The sequence below is a fragment of the Erpetoichthys calabaricus genome, chromosome 10, assembly GCF_900747795.2.
Source record: "Erpetoichthys calabaricus chromosome 10, fErpCal1.3, whole genome shotgun sequence".
In the NCBI taxonomy this organism is placed as follows: Eukaryota; Metazoa; Chordata; class Cladistia; order Polypteriformes; family Polypteridae; genus Erpetoichthys; species Erpetoichthys calabaricus.
The window spans coordinates 139046443-139072171 of record NC_041403.2 but is presented as its reverse complement, the minus strand read 5'-3'; the positions used below and the strand labels follow the sequence as shown (position 1 = coordinate 139072171).

The 25729-nt window shown below is 40.3% G+C and overlaps 1 protein-coding gene across 1 annotated transcript; it reads left to right on the top strand.

Moving 5' to 3' along the window:
- The first annotated feature begins 5271 nt into the window (after positions 1-5271).
- prelid3b (PRELI domain containing 3) lies at positions 5272-14930 on the top strand. Its single transcript, XM_051932611.1, has 6 exons — positions 5272-5427; positions 10333-10501; positions 10901-10990; positions 12931-13001; positions 13078-13180; positions 13394-14930. The coding sequence occupies exons 1-6, from the start codon at positions 5396-5398 to the stop codon at positions 13508-13510; spliced, it is 582 nt and encodes a 193-aa protein (XP_051788571.1). The 5' UTR covers positions 5272-5395; the 3' UTR covers positions 13511-14930.
- Positions 14931-25729: the final 10799 nt, after the last annotated feature.

The following is a 25729-nucleotide window of genomic DNA, read 5'->3' as shown; positions in this document are numbered from 1 at the left end:
CGGCTGGTAGGTTGTTCCAAACATCTTGGAGAACTAACCACAGATCTTCTGTGGATGTAGGCTTCCTCACATCCTTCTGTCTCTTCATGTAATCCCAGACACACTCGATGATGTTGAGATCTGGGCTCTGTGGGGGCCATACCATCACTTCCAGGACTTCTTGTTCTTCTTTACGCTGAAGATAGTTCTTAATGACTTTGGCTTTATGTTTGGGGTCGTTGTCCTGCTACAGAATAAATTTGGGGCCATTCATACGCCTCCCTGATGGTACTGCATGATGGATAAGTATCTGCCTGTATTTCTCAGCATTGAGAACACCATTAATCCTGACCAAATCTCCAACTCCATTTGCAGAAATGCAGCCCCAAACGTTCAAGGAACCTCCACCATGCTTCACTGTTGCCTGCAGACACTCATTATTGTATCGCTCTCCAGCCCTTCAACGAACAAACTGCCTTCTGCTACAGCCAAATATTTCAAATTTTGACTCATCAGTCCAGAGCACCTGCTGCCATTTATCTGCACCCCAGTTCCTATGTTTTCATGCATACTTGAGTCGCTTGGCCTTGTTTCCACGTCGGAGGTATGGCTTTTTGGCTGCAACTCTTCTATGAAGACCACTTCTGGCCAGACTTCTCCGGACAGTAGATGGGTATACCTGGGTCCCACTGGTTTCTGCCAGTTCTGAGCTGATGGCACTGCTGGACATCTTCCGATTTCGAAGGGTAATAAGCTTGCTGTGTCTTTCATCTGCTGCACTAAGTTTCCTTGGCCGACCACTGCGTCTACAATCCTCAGCGTTGCCCGTTTCTTTGTGCTTCTTCAAAAGAGCTTGAACAGCACATCTTGAAACCCCAGTCTGCTTTGAAATCTTTGTCTGGGAGAGACCTTGCTGATGCCATATAACTACCTTGTGTCTTGTTGCTGTGCTCAATCTTGCCATGACATGAAACTGTCTTCCACAACCTCACCTTGGTAGCAGAGTTTGGCTGTTCCTCACCCAGTTTTAAGCCTCCTACACAGCTGTTTCTGTTTCAGTTAATGACTGGGTTTCAACCTACGTGTGACATTGATGATCATTAGCACCTGTTTGGTATAATTGGTTGGTCAGACACCCGACTATAATCCTACAAAATCCCTGACTTTGTGCAAGTGTATCTATAAGAATTGATGCTGGTTTGAAGGCAAAAGGTAGTAACACCAAATATTGATTTGATTTAGATTTTTCTTTTGTTCGCTCACTTTGCATTTTGTAAATTGATAACAATAAACAATCATTATATTTTTGAAAGCATTCTTTGTTTACAGCATTTTTTCACACCTGCCTAAAACTTTTGCACAGTACTGTATTTTTTTCAGAAGACTGCTGAAAATTTGTGGACAGATAAAACAGCAAAGGAGTATTAAAAAGAGAGCAGATGAAAAGACATTTACTAAATGAGATGAAGAACAGACAATTTAAATATTTGGGACACTTCACCAGAGATGAAGGCATTAAAGTGTTGTATTGCTAGGTAAAAGCAATGAAAAGAGAGCAAAAGGAAGGCAGAGAAACACCATCAGTGGATTTGCTGTGAGATGATCTGGGAACAACAAGAATTACAATGAGAGGTTTAGTAGGGCAAGGAAAAGGAACACATGGAAGACCATGCTCAGCAACATCTGCATTGGACATGGCACATAGAGAGAGAGAGAGCAATACACACTGTTACAAATACAGTAGAGTTACATTTAAATACAAGATTGGATTACAAGTACTCTCTCTCACACACACACACACGCACACACACACACACAGACCATGCAATATGTACACAGAAACCGGAATAGATCCACGTTTCTGCCAAGACAACCTGCTAACTTCATTACAGATACTATGCAATGCCCACCTGTGCAGACAAATGAGAAATTCCTGGAAAGTGGGTGTGTGCATGTGTTTGACCTGTGGAGGACCAGCACCATGCTCTGCTTTGCACCTAGTGCTTCTGGAGCATGTTTCAGTCCTGCAACCATGATTCCATCAGTGGAGATGGGACATTCACTGCAAGGACCTGAGAGTTAGGTCACTGAAAACAAAACACCAACATCAACAAAAAAAAAAAAAAAACTTGGGAAAATCTTAGTAAAAGGCAATCAAAGTGATCACTAGATGAACAGCCTCATCAAGAGGCCTAACAAACATGCTATGAAGAAATAATGAGTTTATTGCCAGGAGACCAAATGAGCCACTTTACTTAATAAAAAAGTTACCCATGTACAGAGTTACTGGCCTATACACGGTAATTGTATTTTTCCAAGGAATTTATGTTTGCTCGATTCTAAAATGGTAACTATAAACATAAACTTGATAATACATTATTATTTTGTGAGTTACAGTCTAAAGTATTTTTTGTCATTTGTACTGCTGCCTTAATCCATTGGGAAACTACACTGCTCAAAAAATAAATCACACATTGGATCTCGATGAACAAAATATTCAAGTGGAAAATCTTTACTGAGTAAGACTGTAATATTCATTAAGAACAAAATGATGTAACAATAGTCAATGGAATACAAAAACACATACCCACTGAAGGCTGGATTCAACCTCACACTGAAAATCAAAGTTAAAAACTGAAATCACAGGCTGTTCCAACTTGCATGAATTTTATCACGGCAACTCATAATGTGACTCGGTACTGTGTATGGCCTCCACATGCCTGTATGCACTCTCATCAATGTGTGGACATGCTCCTGACAAGATGGAGGATGGCGTACTGGGGGATCTTCTCCCAGACCTGGATCACGGCATCTGTGAGCTCCTGGTCAGTCTGTGGTGTTACTTGGCGGCATTGGATATACCGATACATAACGTCCCAGAGGTTCTCAGTTGGACTCAGGTCTGGGCAACATGCGGGCCAGTAAATAGCATCAATGCATTTGTCATCCAGGAGCTACCCAATCACTCTGGCCACATAAAACTGGGCATTACCCTGCATCAAGAGGAGTCCAGAGCCCACTGCACCAGCGTAAGGCCTGACAATGGCTCTGAGGATTTCATCCCAGGACCTAACAGCAGTCAGTGTACCGTTGCTTAGCATGTGGAGGTCTATTTGACCCTCCAGGGATATGCCTCTCCAGACCTTTACTGACCCACTGGTCATGCTGGATGATGTTGCAGGTTGCATAACGTTCACCATGGCATCTCCAGACTTTTTCAGGTCTTTCACATGGCTCAATGTGAACCTACTCTCATCTGTGAGGAGAACGGGGCACCAATGGCGTAGCTACCAATTGTGTTATTCTCAAGCGAATGCCAATCGAGCTGCATTAGAGGACATCAGGTCCTCAAGCCACCCTCATGGTGTCTATTTCTGACCATGGACTCCAGTAGCCAGCTGGAGGTCATTTTGTAGGGCTCTAGCAGTGCTTCTCCTCACACAAAGGATCAGTCCTGCTGCTAGGTTGATGCCCTTCTATGGCCCTGTCCAGCTCTGTTCATGTAACGGCCCATCTCCTGATGTCTCATTTACACCAAAGCAGGTGTAGCTGATTCACAACTGCTTATGCTTCCTAACTGGACAGACTGATATCCCTGAAGCTTAATTGACATGGAATTAGATTGTGAAGATTAAGTATTCCCGTAATTTTTTTTTAAAATTTATTTATTAATTTTTATTGTAATCATTCCATACAAATAGATCAATTTATAATCAAACAAAATTGAAGACAAATCAAACCCCACCCCTGAGAAGGAGAGCTTAGCCAAAGGAGAATTGCTTAGGGCTTTTTAATAAGGCAACAATAAACAAAAGAAAGGGAGAAATAAATATATAGGCAAATAAGAAATGGAGAAGGGAATTAAATGCGGTAATAGTTATTTCTCTTATTCTAAAATAATATTGATTAGATCCTGCCAGGTTTTAAAAAAATTTTGTACATATCCTCTAACTGAGAATTTTATTTTTTCCAATTTCAAATAATATAAAACATCGGTTTCCCACTGACTTATCAGAGGAGAGTTAGGATTCTTCCAATTTAACAGAATAAGTCTGCGTGCCAAAAGTGTAGTGAATGCAATCACCATTTGCTTGTCCTTCTCCACTTCAAGTCCGTCTGGAAGAACACCAAACACAGCTGTTAGTGGGTTAGGAGGGATTGTGACCCCAAGGCTGTCTGAAAGGCACTTAAAAATTTTGGTCCAAAATGATGTTAGTTTGGTGCAGGCCCAAAACATGTGACCCAGTGAGGCAGGAGCTTGGTTGCAGCGTTCGCAGGTTGGATCTTGCCCTGGAAACATTTTGGACAGTTTTAAGCGAGACAGATGAGCTTGATATATAATTTTTAGTTGAATAATTCTATGCTTTGCGCATATGGAGCTCGAGTGAATTCTCTGCTTTGCTACCTTCCACTCCTTTCCTGATATATTGATTAAAAGATCTTCTTCCCAATGTCCTCTTGGATCTTTGAAAGGTAGGGACTCTAATAGGATTTTATATAATGCGGAAATGGTGTTTAATTCCTCCTTAATTTTTTGAGCAGTGTAGCTTTGGTAACCTATCTTGGTCACTGCCTCTGAGGATGATATTACACTTTTTGTGCTGGTAATGGAATAAATGGACATTGATTAATTTCCTAATATAAAACAGGACTACATGTTAGGTGTGGGCAGCATGATGGCGCTGTGGTAGTGCTGCTGCCTCGCAGTAAGGAGACCTGGGTTCGCTTCCCGGATCCTCCCTGCGTGGAGTTTGCATGTGTCTGCGTGGGTTCCCTCTGGGTGCTCCGGTTTCCTCCCACAGTTCAAAGACATGCAGGTTACGTTCATTGGCGATCCTAAATCGTCCCTAGTGTGTGCTTGGTGTGTGTGTGTGTTGCGCCCTGCCCCAGCTTTTGTTCCTGCCTTGCGCCCTGTGTTGGCTGGGATTGGCACCAGCAGACCCCTGTGTTAGGATATAGCGGGTTGGACAGTGACTGACTGTGCTTTTATAATCATTTTTGTAATTACTCTAAAAAACCCCACTATTAATGTACTAATTTCATACCTAATCTAGTCAAATGGCATGTACAGTACTGTATATGTTTTGGGAGAATAAGATGTACAGCATGTGGGCGTAATTTTCCCAGCTAGCCGTAAGCGCTGAAAACCTTTAAAATATGTCATAATTTTGCAATTCTATTACAATGCGTTTATAAAGGTTCGGGGATGATTGGGAAATCAGACGTACTCGGAGAAGGTCCACGTAGGGTCTTTACCCTATATGGCCTTCATCAGCTACCGTAGTCCGGAATTCCAGGGCCCGATCATGTGCCTCACAGAGGGTGTGGCTAAGATAAGCCTCTGGAAGGTTCCGGCGCGAGCGGTAGCCGGTGACTTTGACAGTGTGGTTCCTCGTGACTGCTAGTGCTTTTCACTATGAAGATCTGGACCTCCGAACACGTTTTCAAGTAAGTGGGAGTCATATTCTAATCGGTTGGGTCGAGCATAGAAACAGATTTTGCTGCTAGAGACAGGATCTTTGAGTTTTCTTTTGGGGCGCCGGCGTGGTTAAGTTATATCCTTAGAATGGCCTAGAAGTTTGCGGAAATTGCCTAGAATTAAGTTAGTACTCGGACTTGTTAAAGTGGTATACTTTTCTTACCAAACGAAGTATATTTTATGTTTGTGAGCTTTTATTGGTGTAAGAGCCACACGAAAAATTACTTTGTATGAGAGCGGAAGTATCATTAAGCGGAACTCGCCGCTCACAATCTACGGGTTTTAGAGGCCAGTGATGGAGAGAGCGCTTTCAAGCAATTATACGATTAGTATCGGAGGGAAGTAAAGCCCGTTAATTGAAACTTGCCGGTCCATATCTGCTGTTTTTAAACACCCTAATTTCTTGAAGAGTGGACTGAGCACCTTATAACGGATTCCCTTTCATTTATTGTGTTCATATTGTTTAATGCAAAGATAAAATAGAAACCAGATTTTATATCCGTTAACGACATTAAGCATTTTGTTGAGTGTACTGATTTGGCAATACCAACCGAGGAAGCCATGGCTACAGCGTCGTGACGTCCCACTAACCTTGAAGGAACTCTGTACAGCGACGCAATATCTGGACAGGACGTTCAGTTCGCTTGATACCGAATGTGCAATTCAGGGCAGGAATGCTGCTCCGTCAGCCCTGCTCTAGTGTTACATCACAATTTGACCTTTCTCCCAATTACATAGTGCTTCTGACTCCGCCCCTGTATCGTAGCAACTTCTGTCATGCTGCACTGCGCATATGCACATTAAGGAACTGCGACGGGAATACGCAAGAACATTTGGACGTTTTTTGCTGTTTGGGCACGTTGATTTCACGTTCGTGACGACTGATTTTAGTGCTTTGACGTCAAAGCTTTAGGTGTTCTGGAAGTGCATGGAGTTTCCGGTTGTTTTACACAAATGTATTTCTTTTACCGTCGCATCTTATTTGGTCGATTGGCATCCTCCTTTATGCTGACATACGGCTAGATATGAGTGATGTTTGCACTTTATCTTCTCATCTGAAACGAGGAATAAACGATATTATTGTCCGTTCAGCATGCTTGCACAGCGTGACTAGTGGTCTAGAAATCGTAGAATGGCGTGGCATGTAGATGTTTGCTTAATAATTTAACTGGTTAAACTCCTGATTGATAGTCTATCTCGTTCATCTGGCGGGATATTGACCAGCTTTTACCATTTGATCGCCAAATCCTAGATGCTGTTTGACCACGCATGCCTGTCTTGGGGAAGATTTAAGGAACCTAGAGTAACGAGCGAAAACCCACGTCAATAAGGGTAAACTAAACTCGTTTGGTGACTTGAGGCGTTTTCACATCCGTTTCATTTGGAAAGTTTTTTTCCCCCCAGCTCTGAAGCCATTTGCCCCCCATATTCCGGTTCGTTTAGGTATATGCGAACGTGCCAATTGCACTCTAGTGTGGGCCACTCTTTTTGTAATGACCCTCGAGCAGTTAACGTGAAGTGGGAATATGTTCTGACACTGGCCTAAATTAACTACTGGAAATACTGAGTATGATGGGAAATATTTCAGTTGGTAAGTGTACAATTTTTAGTTGAAAAAAAAATCCACAATTGCATGGAAGTTTGCATAGAACACCTCTTAAAATTACCATTCAGTTAGATACATCCTTGTACCTGATTCAGCCTTTTTATCTCCATTGCGATCAGATAACAGGTTAAACAGTTATTTTAAAAAATAAAATTAAGGGTTTAAATTCACTTGTGATCAGGTAGATAAAATCACATACAGAATTGTCAAGAAATGAGTGTCCTGTGCAATCAATAAGTAAATCCCGTAGTTTGCACCACTACAGTGATGCACACAGGTGGGCATTCTTTTAATGTGATTTTGCCTGGCACAATGCGGATCCTGGAGATGCATTAACTTAAGATACTGTTTTGTAAATGTTAATTGGACATTCTGGAGTAAACATAAGGCATATTTCCATGTTAATTGATTACAGACAGGAGATTTTGGGTAAACTAAATAGAAATGTTCACATAGTAGGTTATTGGAGAGTAGCATAATACACAGTGCATTACATGCACCTGATACTTTTACTGTCTAAATGCAATTGAGGTACATCAGTGTACAGTCAACCAGATGAAAATTGTTCTTTCTGTAGCATGCAAAGTAATGCATCATTTTCATGTGTTCTTCTAGTTATCAGATAACAGACATTCTGTCCACAGAGTGGTGTTTGGTAAACAAACCATTTAATTATTATAAATACAGTGTTGATGATTTTCCAGGGCAAATGTGTTTGCCCAATGAACAGAGGCCACAACAGCACCACAGAGTGTTTTTTGTGCCTTCTGCTTTTCTTAGCAGTTTGCTATGTGACATGCAAATGAACTCTTTGGAAATTGAAACAAAGTAACCAATCAAACAGACTATGAGTTTGAAAACGTCCTTAAATGTGTGTCCCTGTAGCTGTGAGCCAGCAGTGCTAAATTTTTCCGCCACTATACCACCCCAATACACAGTTCCACTTTGTAATTTATCAAGCTATCAGTTCTTTTTAAACATTCGTTCTATTGCAGGATGTCAAAGCCAACCTGGTAAGATCCACCATTCCATTGGAGGGCATTCACTCACACTTACATATGCGGGGTAATTTACAGTTGAACAGTGAGAGGTGTAACTGTGACACAGCTTTAAAAACTACACCGTTGTGCCCACCATATGAAGATTTTATTATGGCAAATGAAAGAGCTTGCAACAGTTTTGTTCAGATTGTTTGAAAAGCTCAACTATGTGTCTGAATTTTATCATAGCATATCCAATATGCGTTTCACAAATCTGTTGATTAGTCAGCAGTTTACAGAATTGCTTTATATGCTTATATGGATGCAATGTCTCATTGTTCCTTTTTAAATAAAATAAAAATGCAATGATTTAATGTTGGCAGCAAGTAACTAGAGATGTCCCTTTTTAAATAATTGTTTACTCGGATTTTTTAATGTGGTGTTTAAATAATAGTACATATTTTTACGACAGATTAAAAGTTTACTAGGGAACTGAGTTTGGCTGTTTTACTTCTTTGAAAGTTGGAAACTGATGTACTGAAGCTCTTTGGAAAATGTGTTGGTTGGATTAGGACCAGCTTACATCTGTCTGCCCTATCCAAAGGCTGTTTTCCACTATATACATGTATAATAGTCACAGTTTAAATCTTGGTGTGCTAATCACAATGTTAAAGCATAATTAAAAATTAGCAGCTTACACACCTGGTCAGATATCCTCTGAAAGCAGCAGACAGGTCTGTTTTTGCCCCTTGCATGTTCTTCTACAATGAAGAGTATTCTTGAGAAAATGTGGTTTCTCCTTTCTGAAAACAGTATTGTAACACTAGTGTTGACTTGTGTTTCAAATGTTGTATGTTATTGACCGGCAAGGAAATTTGTCCAATTGCACCACCATGATGCCTCTTTTAATATACAAAGTATTTAGTGCACATTGCTTTCCGTGTTACATCCAATAGAGCATAAACTTTAAGAAATGATTCTGTGCTATTCTGCGACTGCAGGGCTTTGAACATTCTTTATCATCCAGGGGTTATTGGTGTCAAGATGCAAAGGTCAAAGGATCAACATAAATGCAGCAGGGGGCGACCATAACCGCAGTTTAAGTTGTTATTCAGTGTGAAACTGCACATAGTAGTTTACAAAACAGCTGTGCAAATTCCTTATGAGCTCTAGGATACAGTTATTGAAGTTATACTAGTTGTGCACTGCAAACATTAAAGCTGAGGACTATGTTGATTACTTAGATTTTAACCCCTCATAGACGGTTAGCATAATCTATTGGAACGTATTTTGTAATAAAATAATTTACATTTATCCTTCCAACAGGTGGTGCATCACAAATTTTGCAGATGACAGAGACATAGACATGCAGGCACTTGTTCTTTTATTAAGATGGATTTGACGCTGCAGTGCGCAGACTGTGCTGCTTGCCTGACCCTTTGCTTACAGCAGCATGGCACTCCTCAAACCTGCTGTACCAACCCCTAGGTATATGTCTTAACCCAAAATTATAGATGAGACTTCACATACCATTATTGTTGTAACATGCCAAAGGCTATTCCCTTTGGAGATCTGTTGTGGGTGCAACAGTATTTTAAATATTTCAGTCCATTGTGCGTTTACACTTTGACACATCCTAGTTTTTAACAGTTTGCATGTTACAGGGTTTCTGCTGAGGGGTAGTTTTTGACTATGAAAGAAGTAACTTCCAGAAAGATTTGAGTTATTTTTCAGTACTGCTGACTATCAGTTTAAAGTTTAGTGGACTGGGGACACTTGCTGAAGTATAGGTAGGCAGGTTTTATCCAGTGGTGCATGAGCAACCTTTTCACTTCATTTTACCTGAATAACGGGTGTGCCCTCCTTGTCAAAGTGGAGGTACAGTAACATCTTTTTCTTTGTGAGAGAATGTGGGCATAGTTGTGATTTTTTTTTATAAGGATATTAATTAATTTTAATTAATGATATCCATGCCTAAAATGTTCTAGTTTTAACATTTCTTATCATGAGAGTTTTCTGGATTGGAAAATTAGACTGTGAGCAGAGAGTAAGTGGTTTAAATAACAAATGAATATAGTCTCATACTGACACGTCCTCTTGTAACAAAACCAACAGCAGCCTTTTCTCCATCAGGACTATGCCAGTGAAATTGTTCTCCATACAAAGAAAAACAGCAGCAATCCTATTACTGACTAGAGATTGTGAACTGACAAATGTATTTCAGTTCTCATGCAAATTGACCAGAATCCATTTAATATATTAATTTGTATTTTTTGCTTTGTCCATAGCCATCCATGGGACACTGTTACCAAGGCAGCTATGCAGAAATACCCCAACCCTATGAATCCTAGTGTGGTTGGTGTTGATGTTCTCAACAGACATGTGGATATTCAAGGAAGATTGCATAGCTGCCGGCTACTTAGCACTGAATGGGGGCTACCATCAATTGTCAAATCTGTAAGTAGTTCAAAGTAACGATTATTTTTTATGAACAGACTCTTGAAGAGAGCCTTTTGCATGCAAACCCCAGTACAAGCCAGTTTAAGTGGATATGCATGTTTCAAGTATGCAAGGCCTGTCAAAGTGTCCAACAGAATGAAAGTTCTCCTAGAAAGCCTGGCTGATTTGGAATTTTCTGCCCCTGCAATTGTTCCAAATGGTAATGGTCTGCTATTGCATCGTCATTCTGTGTTGGAATCGCAGTGGGTGCATTGTGTAGCCCTTTTGTAAAAAGTGTGGTAGTGATGTTTTACTGAGAGCCTGCAGTTTTGTCCAGATTAGGCATCTGGGGCACAATTTGCCTTTGAGCATTGAGAGTTTTACATGCCTCTCATTCTCTGTTGAATTTATTTTTAGATTATTGGTGCCACACGTACGAGGACATATGTACAAGAGCAATCTGTTGTGGATCCAGAAGAACAGACATTTGAGCTCAGATCTTCAAATGTAAGTAGCCTTTGAACTTTGATCTGTTTAGTTAGTTACGGTCACTGCAGGCACTTTCCTGCTACATAATGTCTTGGGTCTTCTGCTGGTGGGACACCCAAAACGAGCTCATGTACTATTATACACATTGTTTCATGGATAAATATACATACAGTGGGTACGGAAAGTATTCAGACCTCCTTCAATTTTTCACTCTTTGTTATATTGCAGCCATTTGCTAAAATCATTTAAATTAATTTTTTTCCTCATTAATCTACACACAGCACCCCATATTGACAGACAAAAAAAAAGAATTTTTGAAATTGTTGCAGATTTATTAAAAAAGAAAAACTGAAATATCACATGGTCCTAAGTATTCAGACCCTTTGCTGTGACACTCATATATTTAACTCAGGTGCTTTCCATTTCTTCTGATCATCCTTGAGATCACCTTCATTTGAGTCCAGCTGTGTTTGATTATACGGATTGGACTTGATTAGGAAAGCCACACACCTGTCTATATAAGACCTTACAGCTCACAATGCATGTCAGAGCAAATGAGAATCATGAGGTCAAAGGAACTGCCTGAAGAGCTCAGAGACAGAATTGTGGCAAGGCACAGATCTGGCCAAGGTTACAAAAAAATTTCTGCTGCACTTAAGGTTCCCAAGAGCACAGTGGCCTCCATAATCCTTAAATGGAAGACATTTGGGACGACCAGAACCCTTCCTAGAGCTGGCCGTCCGGCCAAGCTGAGCTACCGGGGGAGAAGAGCCTTGGTGAGAGAGGTAAAGAAGAACCCAAAGATCACTTTGGTTGAGCTCCAGAGATGCAGTCAGGAGATGGGAGAAAGTTGTAGAAAGTCAACCATCACTGCAGCCCTCCACCAGTCAGGGCTTTATGGCAGAGTGGCCTGTCGGAAGCCTCTCCTCAGTGCAAGACACATGACAGCCCGCATGGAGTTTGCTAAAAGACACCTGAAGGACTCTGAGATGGTGAGAAATAAGATTCTCTGGTCTGATGAGACCAAGATAGAACTTTTTGGCCTTAATTCTAAGCGGTATGTGTGGAGACAACCAGGCACTGCTCATCACTTGTCCAATACACAGTGAAGCATGGCGGTGGCAGCATCATGCTGTGGGGGTGTTTTTCAGCAGCAGGGACAGGACGACTGGTTGCAATCGAGGGAAAGATGAATGCGGCCAAGTACAGGGATATCCTGGACAAAAACCTTCTCCAGAGTGCTAAGGACCTCAGACTGGGCCGAAGGTTTACCTTCCAACAAGACAATGACCCTAAGCAAACAGCTAAAATAACGAAGGAGTGGCTTTACAACAACTCTGTGACTGTTCTTGAATGGCCCAGCCAGAGCCCTGACTTAAACCCAATTGAGCATCTCTGGAGAGACCTAAAAATGGCTGTCCACCAACGTTTACCATCCAACCTGACAGAACTGGAGAGGATCTGCAAGGAGGAATGGCAGAGGATCCCCAAATCCAGGTGTGAAAAACTTGTTGCATCTTTCCCAAGAAGACTCATGGCTGTATTAGCTCAAAAGGGTGCTTCTACTGAATACTGAGCAAAGGGTCTGAATACTTAGGACCATGTGATATTTCAGTTTTTCTTTTTTAATAAATCTGCAACAATTTCAAAAATTCTTTTTTTTGTCTGTCAATATGGGGTGCTGTGTGTACATTAATGAGTAAAAAAATTAATTTAAATGATTTTAGCAAATGGCTGCAATATGACAAAGAGTGAAAAATTGAAGAGGGTCTGAATACTTTCCGTACCCACTGTATGTCTGTTCTTTTTATATATGCACACATAGGTATTTGACTTTACTTTTACTCTCCCATCATGGTTCTGTAAGGCTTCAATATTATCCTTGTCTTTGACAAATGTGAATGAGTACACACATTACTCAAGGTCCTACATGATGATTGTTCTTTTTTCTTTTTAAGATCACATTTACTAACTTAGTTTCAGTGGATGAGAGATTGGTTTACAAGCCCCATCCTCAAGACTCTGAGAGGTATGTTGTGCAGAGTAATTTATGAGTAAGATGTTGATATTATCAGCACTGCTTCTCACGGGCTTCTGTTTATTAGGACTGTTCTCACCCAAGAGGCAATCATCACTGTCAAAGGTGTCAGCCTTAGTAGCTACTTAGAGGGAGTAATGGCCAGCACAATATCATCGAACGCCAGCAAGGTATGGAACACCAGCCTTTGAGATGACCTGCTTAAAGAAATCATGTTGTTTTGGGAAAGTCATCACAGCAAATATCTTGAAATATCTGTCTGCTTTTGTATTTTGTGTTGTGCTTCTTCACAAATCTTCATGTGTTATTATTGTTGGGTTTAATGCTAAAGTGTGCATAGGATTCTTCTACTTTTTCTGATTGTCTGTTTGTGTCCTCCTCAGGGCCGTGAAGCAATGGAATGGGTGATCCGACGGTTGAACTCTGAAATTGAAGAATTCACAGCTACAGCTCGAAATACAATCCGAACACCTATGGCTGCTGCTGTCACAGAGAAATGACCCTCATGATTGAGCCACTGGCGTTGTCTGGACCAGTCAGGCCCTACTCAGCCTCTCTTTGTGCTTCTATTTATTTCTAAATGTACATAACAGGCAAGCACTCGGTCTGAGAATTGCATATCTATATTAGATATTTTGAGAAATGAGCACAAAGAGGGGCTGTGCAGACCTATTTATTTAGAGAGAAGAAGGGGCCGAGAGTTGAAGCCTGCATAGATTGTGACCAACTGAAGAATTTAGCCATGAGATATCAGTTGGGTAGTCCGAAGTGCAGGATTGTTGGTCACAGGAGCTGCAGTTACATTTGGGCCTGGCCTGCTTTCTCAATGAGTTCCTCTGTCAGAGTGCAGCAGGTAGAATTCTTGAGAACAAGATGGACTGCGGTGGTGGGAGTCTAGCTAGGATGATGTATGGCGAATGTAAAAAAGTGGTGAGGTGAAGGCTCTGTTTTTGTTCAGCGATGGCCAGTTTTAGCAAATCAATACTTGAAAATGGTGGTACTACAAGTGACTTGGAGAAGGAAGCATTTTTATAATAGTTAATATTTAAAGCACATAAACATTGTTTCTAGTCTGCACCATTCCAGTACAGGTGGATTGTGTCCAAAAGACTTCACTTGGGAAATGGGAACAGTGAATGTGCAGCCCAGCTTTTGTTTTTTTTTGTTTGTTTACATTGAATCACAAAGTGAAATATTTGCTGATGACCAGCATCTCCTTATTTATTGTTGGTGCATTTTGCCATTGTATTTGAATGTGACAAGCACAGTGGATCGTGTAGTACGTGATGACTGTCTGTAATGATTTGGCATGCAATGAAGATATTGTGTAAAAGGGTGTGGGGCCTGCAGATCAGACATAATGAATTATAGGTTGCTCAAAGAGAAGAATGAACATATTCTAAATGCACAATAAAGAAAAAAGAAGGTCCAAGCAGATAGCCCCATGCTTTCATACCTAGTAAGTCTAATTTGTATAATTCTCTTGGTGGCATTTTGATAGATAAGTTAGGGATGTTACTTACATGTCTATGGTATTTCTATTTATATGACTAATCGGATCACTCTGATCTCCAGCAGCATGGTTAACACTACTAATAAGCAGTATCTAATGGGCTTAAGGATGAATAGTCCAAATATAGTACTGGTTATGTGTATTTGGTTATCACTGGGACACAAAAGGTCATATACTGTATGTGCTATGATGATCTAAAGTGGGCAGCTCTTCTCTATCAAGTGACTGGTGTGTGTAACAAAATACACTCTTTCTGGGAAGGACCGATCAGCTTGAACTACACATGTTGTGGAAATTCCAGTATTCCTCTGTGACTCCCTACTTTGATGGACTTTAAAGTCACATGTCATGTTATATTTGGTTTGTAACATTCTATTAAAATACATGACTAAACCTTCTTTATGAAATTTGCAGAATTCAGTTGGTGTCTTCATTTTTGGCTACTAAAGGTGGTTAGCAAAAGCTATAGGAGATGTGACCATTTCAGTTGTATCTGCTGACAGGGAGTTCATCAACTACGGTGCCTTGTGAAAGTATTCATCCCCCTTAGTGTTTTATCATGTTTTATTACAACTTGTTATTAAAATGGATTTTTGAGTTAAGCATCATTTGATTTTGAGGGTACAAAATATTTTCACTGTGACACACAGTTCTGAAAGAAAAAAACAAATCTTGAGTGTGCATAGACATTTACCCTCCAAGTCCATATTTTGTAGGGTCGCCTTTTGCTGCAGTTTCAGCTGCAAGTCTCTGTTATATATATCTTTATTAGTTTAGCATGTCTAGCCACTGTGATTTTCATCCATTCCTCAAGGCAAAACTGCTCTAACTCCTTCAAGTTTGAAGAGTTGTGTTGGTGTCAAGCAGTCTTCCAAATCATGCCATGGATTCTCAATTGCATTGTGGTCTGGGCTTTGACTATGCCATTCCAAAACATTTAAACATTTCCCTTTAAACCACTCTACTGTAGCTTTAGCAGTATTTTTAGGGTTATTGTTCTGCTGGAAAGTTAACCTTCAACTCAGTTTCAAATCTGACAGACTGAAATAGGTTTTCCTCAAGAACTGCCCTGTATTTAGTGCCATCCATCTTCCCGTCAATCCTGATTAGTTTTCCTGTGCCTGCTGATGAAAACCATCCCTGCAGCATAATGCTGCTACCACCATACTTCTCTGTGGGAACAGCGCTCTTGGGGTGATGGAAAGTGATTGGGTTTGTGCCACAAATGGTTTTTCCCATGAGGGATTAAAAAGTTCAATTTTAGTCTCATCTCAGAGATCCTTCTTCCATGTATTTGGGGAATCCGCCACATGCTGTTGGGTAAATTCCAAACATGTTAGTTTTTTCTTTAAGCAATGGCTTTTGCAGGTCACTTTTCCATAAAGCCCCCCTCTGTGGAATATACAACTTGAAGTTGTCCTATGGACAGATAACCCCATCTGTCTCTGCTGTGGATCTTTGCAGCTCCTTCAGTTTTAATTGCATCTCTGATTAATGCTGACCTTGTCTGGTCTGTGAGGTTTGGTGGGCAGCCTTCTCTTATCAGGTTTGTAGTAGTGCCATATTCTTTCCATTGTGTTCTAATGGATGATTTAATGATGCTCTGTGGGATATTCAAAGTTTGGTATTTTTTATTCATAACCCAACCCTGGTCTACACTTATCCACAGCTTTGTCTCTGACCCGTTTGGTGTGCTCGTTGGTCTTTATGTTGCTTGCATAATCATGCTCCAGAGACAAGGGCCTTTCAGAACAGGCCATTTTATACCATGTGACACTTTGATTGCACGCAGGTGGACCCCAATCAACTAATTTTTGTGGGATGTTAAAGAGTAAATCAGAGAAAACACTCAGTCAACTGAGATATGTTAAAAGTTTCAGAATAGTGACCAGGCTAAAATTTGAATGTAGGTCTCTGAATGTGAGAAGCAGCATTAAGTTGATCATCTTCTTTCGGCTGCTCCCGTTAGGGGTTGCCACAGCGGATCATCTTCTATATCTTTCTGTCCTCTCCATCTTGCTCTGTTACACCCATCACCTGCATGTCCTCTCTCATCACATCCATTAACCTTTGCTTAGGCCTTCCTCTTTTTCTCTTGCCTGGCAGCTCTATCCTTAACATCCTTTTCCCCAATATACTCAGCATCTCTCCTCTGCACATGTCCAAACCAACACAATCTCGCCACTTTGACTTTGTCTCCCAACCGTCCAGCTTAAGCTGACCCTCTAATGTACTCATTTCTAATCCTGTCCATCCTCATCACACACAGTGCAAATCTTAGCATCTTTAACTCTGCTACCTCCAGCTCTGTCTCCTGCTTTCTGGTCAGTGCCACCGTCTCCAATCCATATAACATACTGTAGCTGGTCTCACTACTGTCCTGTAGACCTTCCCTTTCACTATTGCTGATACCCATCTGTCACAAATCACTCCTGACACTCTTCTGGTCCCACTCCACCCTGCCTGCACTCTCTTTTTCACTTCTCTTCCACAATCCCCATTACTCTGTACTGTTGATCCCAAGTATTTAAACTCATCCACCTTCGCCAACTCTACTGCCTGCATCCTCACCATTCCACTGACCTCCCTCTCATTTACTTACATTTATTCTGTCTTGTTCCTACTGACCTTCATTCCTCTCCTCTCTAGAGCATATCTCTACCTCTCCAGGGTCTTCTCAACCTGCTCCCTACTCTCGCTACAGATCACAATGTCATCAGCAAACATCATGTTGATAAGTTTTTTTTTTTTTTTTTTTTTTAAAAAGGCAATAATGGATTCAAACTGTTATATTTTTTGAATTATCACTTATCTACGTGTCCACTCTGGCCTCGTCTTTCTCTTCAAGGTCTGATTCAGAGATAACCTTTTGTTAGTGAAAAGTTGTGGTTGCGTTTTTGACTTTTAGTTACCTTGAATGAGTCTGTTCATTCTATCACCTCTTGCATTACAAATGTGTTGTCACCCAGAGCACTACCACTCATTGGATATTCTGATTTTAATTTTCACATAATTCTCTACTGTAAAGTCTAGAGGCTGTAGCGTGTAAACATCCTAGGAGGGTGGCTCTTTTGGAGATTCCTGACCCACTACACCTGGCTCCCAACAATGCAAAGTCACTTAGGTTATGTCTTGCCAATTCTAATATTTAGTGGAACAACAACCAAACCTTTTTACCAAGTCGGAATAATGGATACTGTGTTGCAGCCACGTGAGTGAAGGTTTTGAGGAGGCGACTATCTGATGTACCTTGTAAACTGAGCACCATGGAGGTCAGCATAGGCCCTTAGTATCTAAACTGCAATGTAAACTACTGTATGGTGATTACTACTACCTCCTGGGTTTTTCAAATTATGGAACAACTTCTGTAATTTTACCAGAGCAGTTGCATCATGTTGCCAGTTGAATACTGAAGCTGAATGTAGCTTAGTGAAACGGCTGGTGTAGGGCTACTGGCCGAGCAAATCTATTTAAAAATATTGTTTATTCACAACAGTTCAGTTCGTCCATAAAAATGTTCTTTTTGATTTTCTGGATCTTTAGATAACATTAACATTTAATTTTGTCAGCGCTTCATATGGTTGTTTGGCAACATGCAGTGGACTGCACAACTTTACACAACCTATAAACTTTATTGGAATTTCAGCTTCTGTTGATGTCAAGGTTGAAAATGAGACAAGTCATGTCATACCTTTCTTCATCTTTAATATGTTTTGTCACAAACAATATTTAAGTGAAAAAAAATCTTTTTTCCTAATTCCAGGTTTTTGCATCAAGAGAAGCTAATTGACGAGTCTGAGGGTCCACAAAAGCACTATACACATAGTCCTGCTGTGAAGATTTGAAACAACAATGATCTTCTCCAAAGCAACTGTACCTGAAACACTTATCACAAGTCTGTCTTCCATGTTTGAAACCATCAGCAAAACATGTTCAAAGTGGGAGTCATGGAAGACAGGCAAAAAAAAAAAAAATTGCTTCATTGTGCTAGTCATAGGCACATGAACATTGGAACTTTCTGGCGTCATGGGTTCTGTTATCATCATTCACTCTGCTGGGGTTGTTGTAGCAACATGCTGAGTTGGGCCCTACCTCCTGGGGATTTCCCAAACACTATCAGGCTAGTTGACAGATACCCAGTAGGCCATGCTTTCATGGAAGGCACCAAAGGGAGCATTCTGACTATTTGCTCAAACGAACCTCAATGGGTTCTTCTTGGTCCAGACAAGCACTGTCCTCTCAAATTGCTGAGCTCCTTATCATAGAAAATGAGTCTAGCAACCTTGTAACAATTGTAAATGCTACACTTCACCAAGTTTATAGTGAAAATTGTACTGATGATTGTGGGTCAACCCCAAACTGCCTTCAGCCTCTTCCCACAGCGCAGAAAGATGACTTACAATAATAAAAGTGATTTTTACAAAACTACACAGAGAAAAGATGCAACAAACAAAATGTAATTAATACATTTTCTACAGTCCCCCAAAACTTCCCCTCTTCCAATATATAAAGTACAATAAACAAAAGGCATAAAATTATGTACCCAAGAATATTCCCCACTGTTCATTCGATTTAGTCTTTTTTATCCGATTATCCTATTTCCCCATAGTTCAGTTTCTTAGACACACCAATCCCAGAATAAAAGATTTATGGCTCACACTGCTTCTGATCCCTTTCACGGTAAAGTTCACTTCCCTCAGTGTATCCGGAATCTTCAAGGTGGCCACCCCAGACTGCGTTGAACTTATGGTGCTCCCCAAAAACAATCTTTCTCCTGGACTCAGATGGTCATATCTTTTTACTCCACCATAAAAACCCGGGCTGTCTTTTCTTCCTTCTCTTCCTGCCTTTTCGCGCCCCTATTTAAATAGTGCGTCTGTTTTCATGGCACTCCCGGAAATCACAATGACAGCCTCTTACCTCCCAAAAAGTCCTCTCTATCCAACCCGCCCATCTTATGCTACAGTATTCTCAAATGGTAACAGGATTTTACACAGAGAGACAAAAAAAACAAACCGCATACAAATTTATGTGGCAATTCTACATAATTCCCCTAAATTGAATGAACCGTGGGGAATATTCTTGGATACATAATTTTATGCCTTTTGTTTATTGTATATATAGGAAGAGAGGGAGTTTTGGGGGATTGTAGAAAAAGTATTAATTACATTTTGTTTATTGCATTTTTTCTCTGTGTGGTTTTATGATCGATTTTTCAGGTTTCAAGACCCGACTTACACGTGAGTATCAATGTTCCCTCTAAGGAGTAGCATATAGTGAGCAAAAAACATTGTTTATGAGCGACATTTTGTTTAAGCCAAAAATTTATGAGCACCAACTCCGACAGTCGGAGTGAGCGATCGTGCGATAAGTACGAGCGACGCCGTCGGAATGAGCGATCGTGCGGGAAGTATGAGCGACGCTATGAATTCGTGTGAGCGATCGCTCATGCGCTCAGCTTAGAGGGAACATTGGTGAGTGTATATGGTAAATGTTGCTGTTCACTGTGCAGCTGGGTTTTTAACTTCTTCACAAGCAGGCCCCAGGTGGTTTGAGTGAGTGATCACACTTCACTATTCCTCACTCTCAACACAGGTTGCTCCATGGGTCTGTGATTTGAATCCTCTGCTGTACTCCCTCTATACTGTATATATCACTGCATATCTACACACGGCTTTAACGTCATTGTTTTCTAATAACACAGCTGTGGTGGGCCTGATCGTTGAAAACAATAAGCAGGCTTACCTGTAAGAAGTACAGAAACTGTAACTATGGTGTCGCAACAACAGTCGTCTTCTGAATTGCAGCAAGACAAAGGAGCTGATTGTGGACATTGGGAGAAAACAGCAGAGGCACTAGTACCTCCTCAGTATAAACAACACTCAGCTGGGGAGGGCGGACAGTTTCAGATACCTCAGTGACCACATTGCAGAGGACCTGAGCTGATTAAAGCACATTGACACCTTGGTGAAGAAGGCACAACAATGTCCTTACCACCTCAGACATCCCAGGCATTTTAGGCTGCCCTCCCAGATAATAAAGACCTATTCACCTTTCCACCACTGAATGTTTCCTGACTGGAAGTATTACTGACTGCTTTGGAAATAGCACACGCCAGGACTGAAATGCTCTGCTGAGAGTGGTGTGGCCTGCTGAACAAATCACAGTTTGTACACTCTCTAACTTCCAGGATGTCTATATCAAGCCATGTTGGAAAGGGCAAACAAAATTATTAGTGATACTGGCCGTCCTAGCAATGGCCTCCTTTCTGTGCTGTGGTCAGGTAAACTCTGCCACTGCCTGCAGACTACTTCAGAGAGACTGAGGGGGAGCTTCAGTCAACAATCCATCTGCATCCTAATTGTGTACAGTGCTCAGGGCAACATGATGCTTTGTTGTTAATTCTCTTATATCAAGTCATTTATTATCTATTCTGTCATTGCACTTATTGATTTTTATTCTTTATTCTCTTTAACACTATTTTTCTAATGCACCGTCTTGGAGTATAACAACTAAGCATTTCAATACATATTGTACAAGACAAAAATTTTATTTGACAAAGATGAGATTAAATCACAGGAAGTGTTTACTGGATCTGTACATTTTAATTTAATCATTAAGAATTAAAACCATTATATCCTGTATTTGCAATATCTCCTGCATTTGTATTATTGCCTAAAAACATCTTATATCTGCGGTGGGTTGGCACCCTGCCTGGGATTGGTTCCTGCCTTGTGCCCTGTGTTGGCTGGGATTGCCTCCAGCAGACCCCCGTGACCCTGTGTTTGGATTCAGCGGGTTGGAAAATGGATGGATGAAACATCTTATATATATATAACTGTCTACGTGTGGAAGTGTGTGTGTCTGTCCGGCCTGGAAGTGAGAGGTGGAGTCGGGGTAAGGGCTCCACCACCGAGGAAACAGAAAACTTGCTTAGCCGCTAATAACACAAGCAGGGCCAACACCTCAGCAAAATGATTCCTCAGAAGAAAGACAAAGTCGCTTAGCCACTGACATCAGCAAAATGGTATCCCTTTTACTTTTCCTGCCGCCCCTAATGCACAAGCGAGGCGAGCACGTCGATAAAATGAATTCTCCAAAGAAAGACAAAGTCGCTTACCCGCTAACATCAGCAAAACGGTATCCTTTTTACTTTTCTTCCTGCCATTAATACACAACCAAGGCGAGCACATTGGCAAAACGAATCCTCCTAGGAGAGAGATGCCCAGAGTTGTTCCTTTCAATTACCTAACATCTCGACATTTCAGTTTTTTTTCTGACGATTTCAATAGTTTCTACAACTCCGGGCTTTTTACAACACGGGCTTACACAGCTAGTCTTATATAATTCACAAAAGAGCCAGGATTTTGATTTGTCAAAACAGACCAATATAAATCCTCTGACCCAGTGCTGAATGAATGAATAATAATTTCCTTAAAGTCAACAAGGAAAAAAATTCAGACATGAGTGTCAGTAGGCTTTGTGCCCTAGGAACCAAGTTACCCAAACTATTCTATAACATTTCAGTAATTATTTATGGCTCTGAGGCTGATCTTTCTGATCATAAAATAGGTCCATTACGATAGCAATTGACAAGAAGAATTCATAATTAATGAATGTCATGGTATTTGAGGGTTCCTCTAGAGTGCCTTTTTCTCTTGCACGATTTTGCTCAAAAACTAATCAGCACGTTGTCATCTCATAATCGGCTTACTTTTCGAGTTTGGTATTTTTCCATCCAACTGTTTTAGCTCTAGACCATCCTCAGGAAACTGTGACACACAGACACACACACATAAACAGACACACAACCATCATGGAGATGTTGATGTTTTTGGTATCAAGGGACCCTTAAACCAGAGATCGAAATTTTTGACAAATCTAAAGCTTTCACCCCTCCCTCATAGACGGTAGGTTATGGTGAGGGAGGGTGCAAAGCAAAATAATTGTAATTATAGGCAGCAAACAGACATAAACTAGAGTGTTTGGCTTTACAAACAAGGCTTGCATCATTTTAGATTCAAATTGCACATTAAGCAGACTACTAAAACTGCATTTTTTCACTTAGGAAACATTGCACTATCATAGTTAGATCTTTTATATTTAAGGTGCAGGAAAGTTAATACAGTTTTTTGTCTTTTGCTGTTAACATTACTGCAATTGCACTAATATCAGGATTACCAAAAAAATATACAAGTTGTCTGCAATTAGTCCAAAATGCAGCATTAAGAATTTTAACTAAAAAGAGAAAATCTGAGCATATCTCACCAGTCTTAGCACCACTGCACTGGCTGGCTGAGTCCTTAGAATTGATTTTAAAATATTGTTTGTAAGCCTCTAAACAATCTAGCACCTTCTTATACAGTCATATGAAAAAGCGTGGGAACCCCTCTTAATTCTTTGGATTTTTGTTTATCATTGGCTGAGCTTTCAAAGTAGCAACTTCCTTTTAATATCTGACATGTCTTATGAAAACAGTAGTATTTCAGCAGTGACATTAAGTTTATTGCATTAACAGAAAATATTCAATATGCATCATAACAAAATTAGGTGCATACATTTGGGCACCCCAACAGAGATATTACATCAATACTTAGTTGAGCCTCCTATTGTAAATATAACAGCCTCTAGACGCCTCCTGTAGCCTTTGAGTGTCTGGATTCTGGATGGAGGTATTGTTGACCATTCTTCCATACACAGTCTCTCCAGTTCAGTTCAATTTGATGGCTGCCAAGCATGGACAGCCTGCTTCAAATTATCCCACAGATTTTCGATGATATTCAAGTCAGGGGACTGTGACGTCACTCCAGAACATTGAACTTCTCCGTCTGCATGAATGCCTTTGTAGATTTCGAACTGTGTTTTGGGTCATTGTCTTGTTGGAATATCCAACCCCTGAGTAACCTCAACTTTGTGACTGATGCTTGAACATTATCCGGAAGAATTTGTTGATTTTGGGTTGAATTCATCCGACCCACGATTTTAACAAGGGCCCCAGTCCCTGAACTAGCCACACAGCCCCACAGCATGATGGAACCTCCACTAAATTTGACAGCACGTAGCAGGTGTTTTTCTTGGAATGCGGCGTTCTTCTTCATGCAAAGCGCTTTTTGTCATGACCAAATAACTCAATTTTTTTCTCATCAGTCCAAAGCACTTTGTTCCAAAATGAATCTGGCTTGTCTAAATGAGCATTTGCATACAACAAGCGACTCTGTTTGTGGCATGAGTGCAGAAAGGGCTTCTTTCTCATCACACTGCCATACAGATGTTCTTTGTGCAAATTGCGCTGAATTGTAGAACGATGTACAGATACACCATCTGCAGCAAGATGTTCTTGCAGGTCTTTGGAGGTGATCTGTGGGTTGTGTGTAACCATTCTCACAATCCTGCAGAAATGCCGCTTCTGTATTTTTCTTGGCCTGCCAGACCCGCTGGGTTTAACAGCAACTGTGCCTGTGGCCTTCCATTTCCTGATTACATTCCTTACAGTTGAAACTGACAGCTTAAACCTCTGAGATAGCTTTTTGTAGCCTTCCCCTAAACCGTGATCCTGAACAATCTTTGTTTTCAGATCTTTTGAGAGTTGCTTTGAGGATCCCATGCTGTCACTCTTCAGAGGAAAGTCAAAGGGAAGCACAACTTGCAATTGACCACCTTGAATACCTTTTCTAATGATTGGACACACCTGTCTATGAAGTTCAAGGCTTAATGAGCTAATCCAGCCAATTTGGTGTTGCAAGTAATCAGCATTGAGCAGTGACAGACATTCAAATCAGCAAAATTACAAGGGGGCTCACATTTTTGCAGAGCCAGTCTTTCATATTTGATTTAATTTCATACAACTAAATACTGCTTCACTAAAAATCTTTGTTTGGAAAACACCCCAGTACTTAGATGTTCCTAGGAAATGAAAGACATACCACTGTTATCTTTTTTGTTGAAAGTAGAGAAAATTATTATGCAGGCTGAGAGGGGTTCCCAAACTTTTTCATATGACAATATTTATTTTGCTTGTTGCCCTATACTCCCAATTGTTAACATTTGATCCTCTAAGTCTGGTTTGCTTGGTATTCCAAGAGTATAAAGCATAAAAGAACTTTAGAGGCAACATTCTGTTTCTTTGCACCAAAGATCTTGAATACTTTATAATTAGATATATGCAGGGCCAATACAATTTAGCACTTTAATAAACTACTAAAAAATACCTATTGAATATGTCTTTCTCTTAAACACTTAAATTACTAACATCACAAATACTGTTTTGTTTTACACAGAGGGGAAAAAAAATTGGTTCTCTTTCATTAAATGTAATTCGATTTGTTGTTTATAGGATTGTTACTTACCACTACTGTTGTGTGTTTTCTTTTTTTCCGCTCCTCTGTGTTAGTGCCACGTGCCCCTACTCCCTGACCTAAGTATCCTGCAGCCACCTGAGATGCTGGAAAAATGAAGAAAAATAACCTCCACAACATTATCGTGTAATTGTGACACATTCATGTACTGTACTATAGAATGCCATGGGGGGCTTGGAATGGCCTGTGGATTTTTTGGCATTGGAAACCCTGCAGATTTTGCTTTTTTCTCCAGTTTATCTAGAGTATTTTTTATTTTTTCTGTCTTAACCGGACATCTCACTATGCCATCAGAATTACCTTTAGAAACTTAGTAACTAATCTTTACAGACTTAAAAATGAAATAAGGAATGTATTTTCTTTTCTATTGCTTGCATATCCATGTTAGATAAATATGTACTAATTTATTATTATCTAATACATTTTGGTATTTGTTTTAATATTATTTGTATCTAATTCTGATTTGTTTATCTGTTCTTGTTCTATTTTCATTGTTATCTGGTAAAGCACTTTGAGCTATATCATTTGTATGAAAATGTGCTATAGAAAGAAATCTTCTTGTTGCTGTTATTGTTTATTAGGTAAGCTATAATAAATATATTTTTAAAAGTTATTGATAATAATGGTTATCCAGGTGGCGCAGTGTGGTTAATGTTTCTGGGTTGCAGGCATTATCAGTGGGGAGTCTGCATATCCCTATCATGCCCGAGTGGCTTTTTTCCAGGTATTTGTTTTTCACTCACATTCCCAAGGTATGAGATTTATAGCATAAACAAATGGAGACTACAAGGAAGTATGATAGCAACGTTAAATATTATAAAGTGAGTGAATTAAATAATGGTATCCAAGAT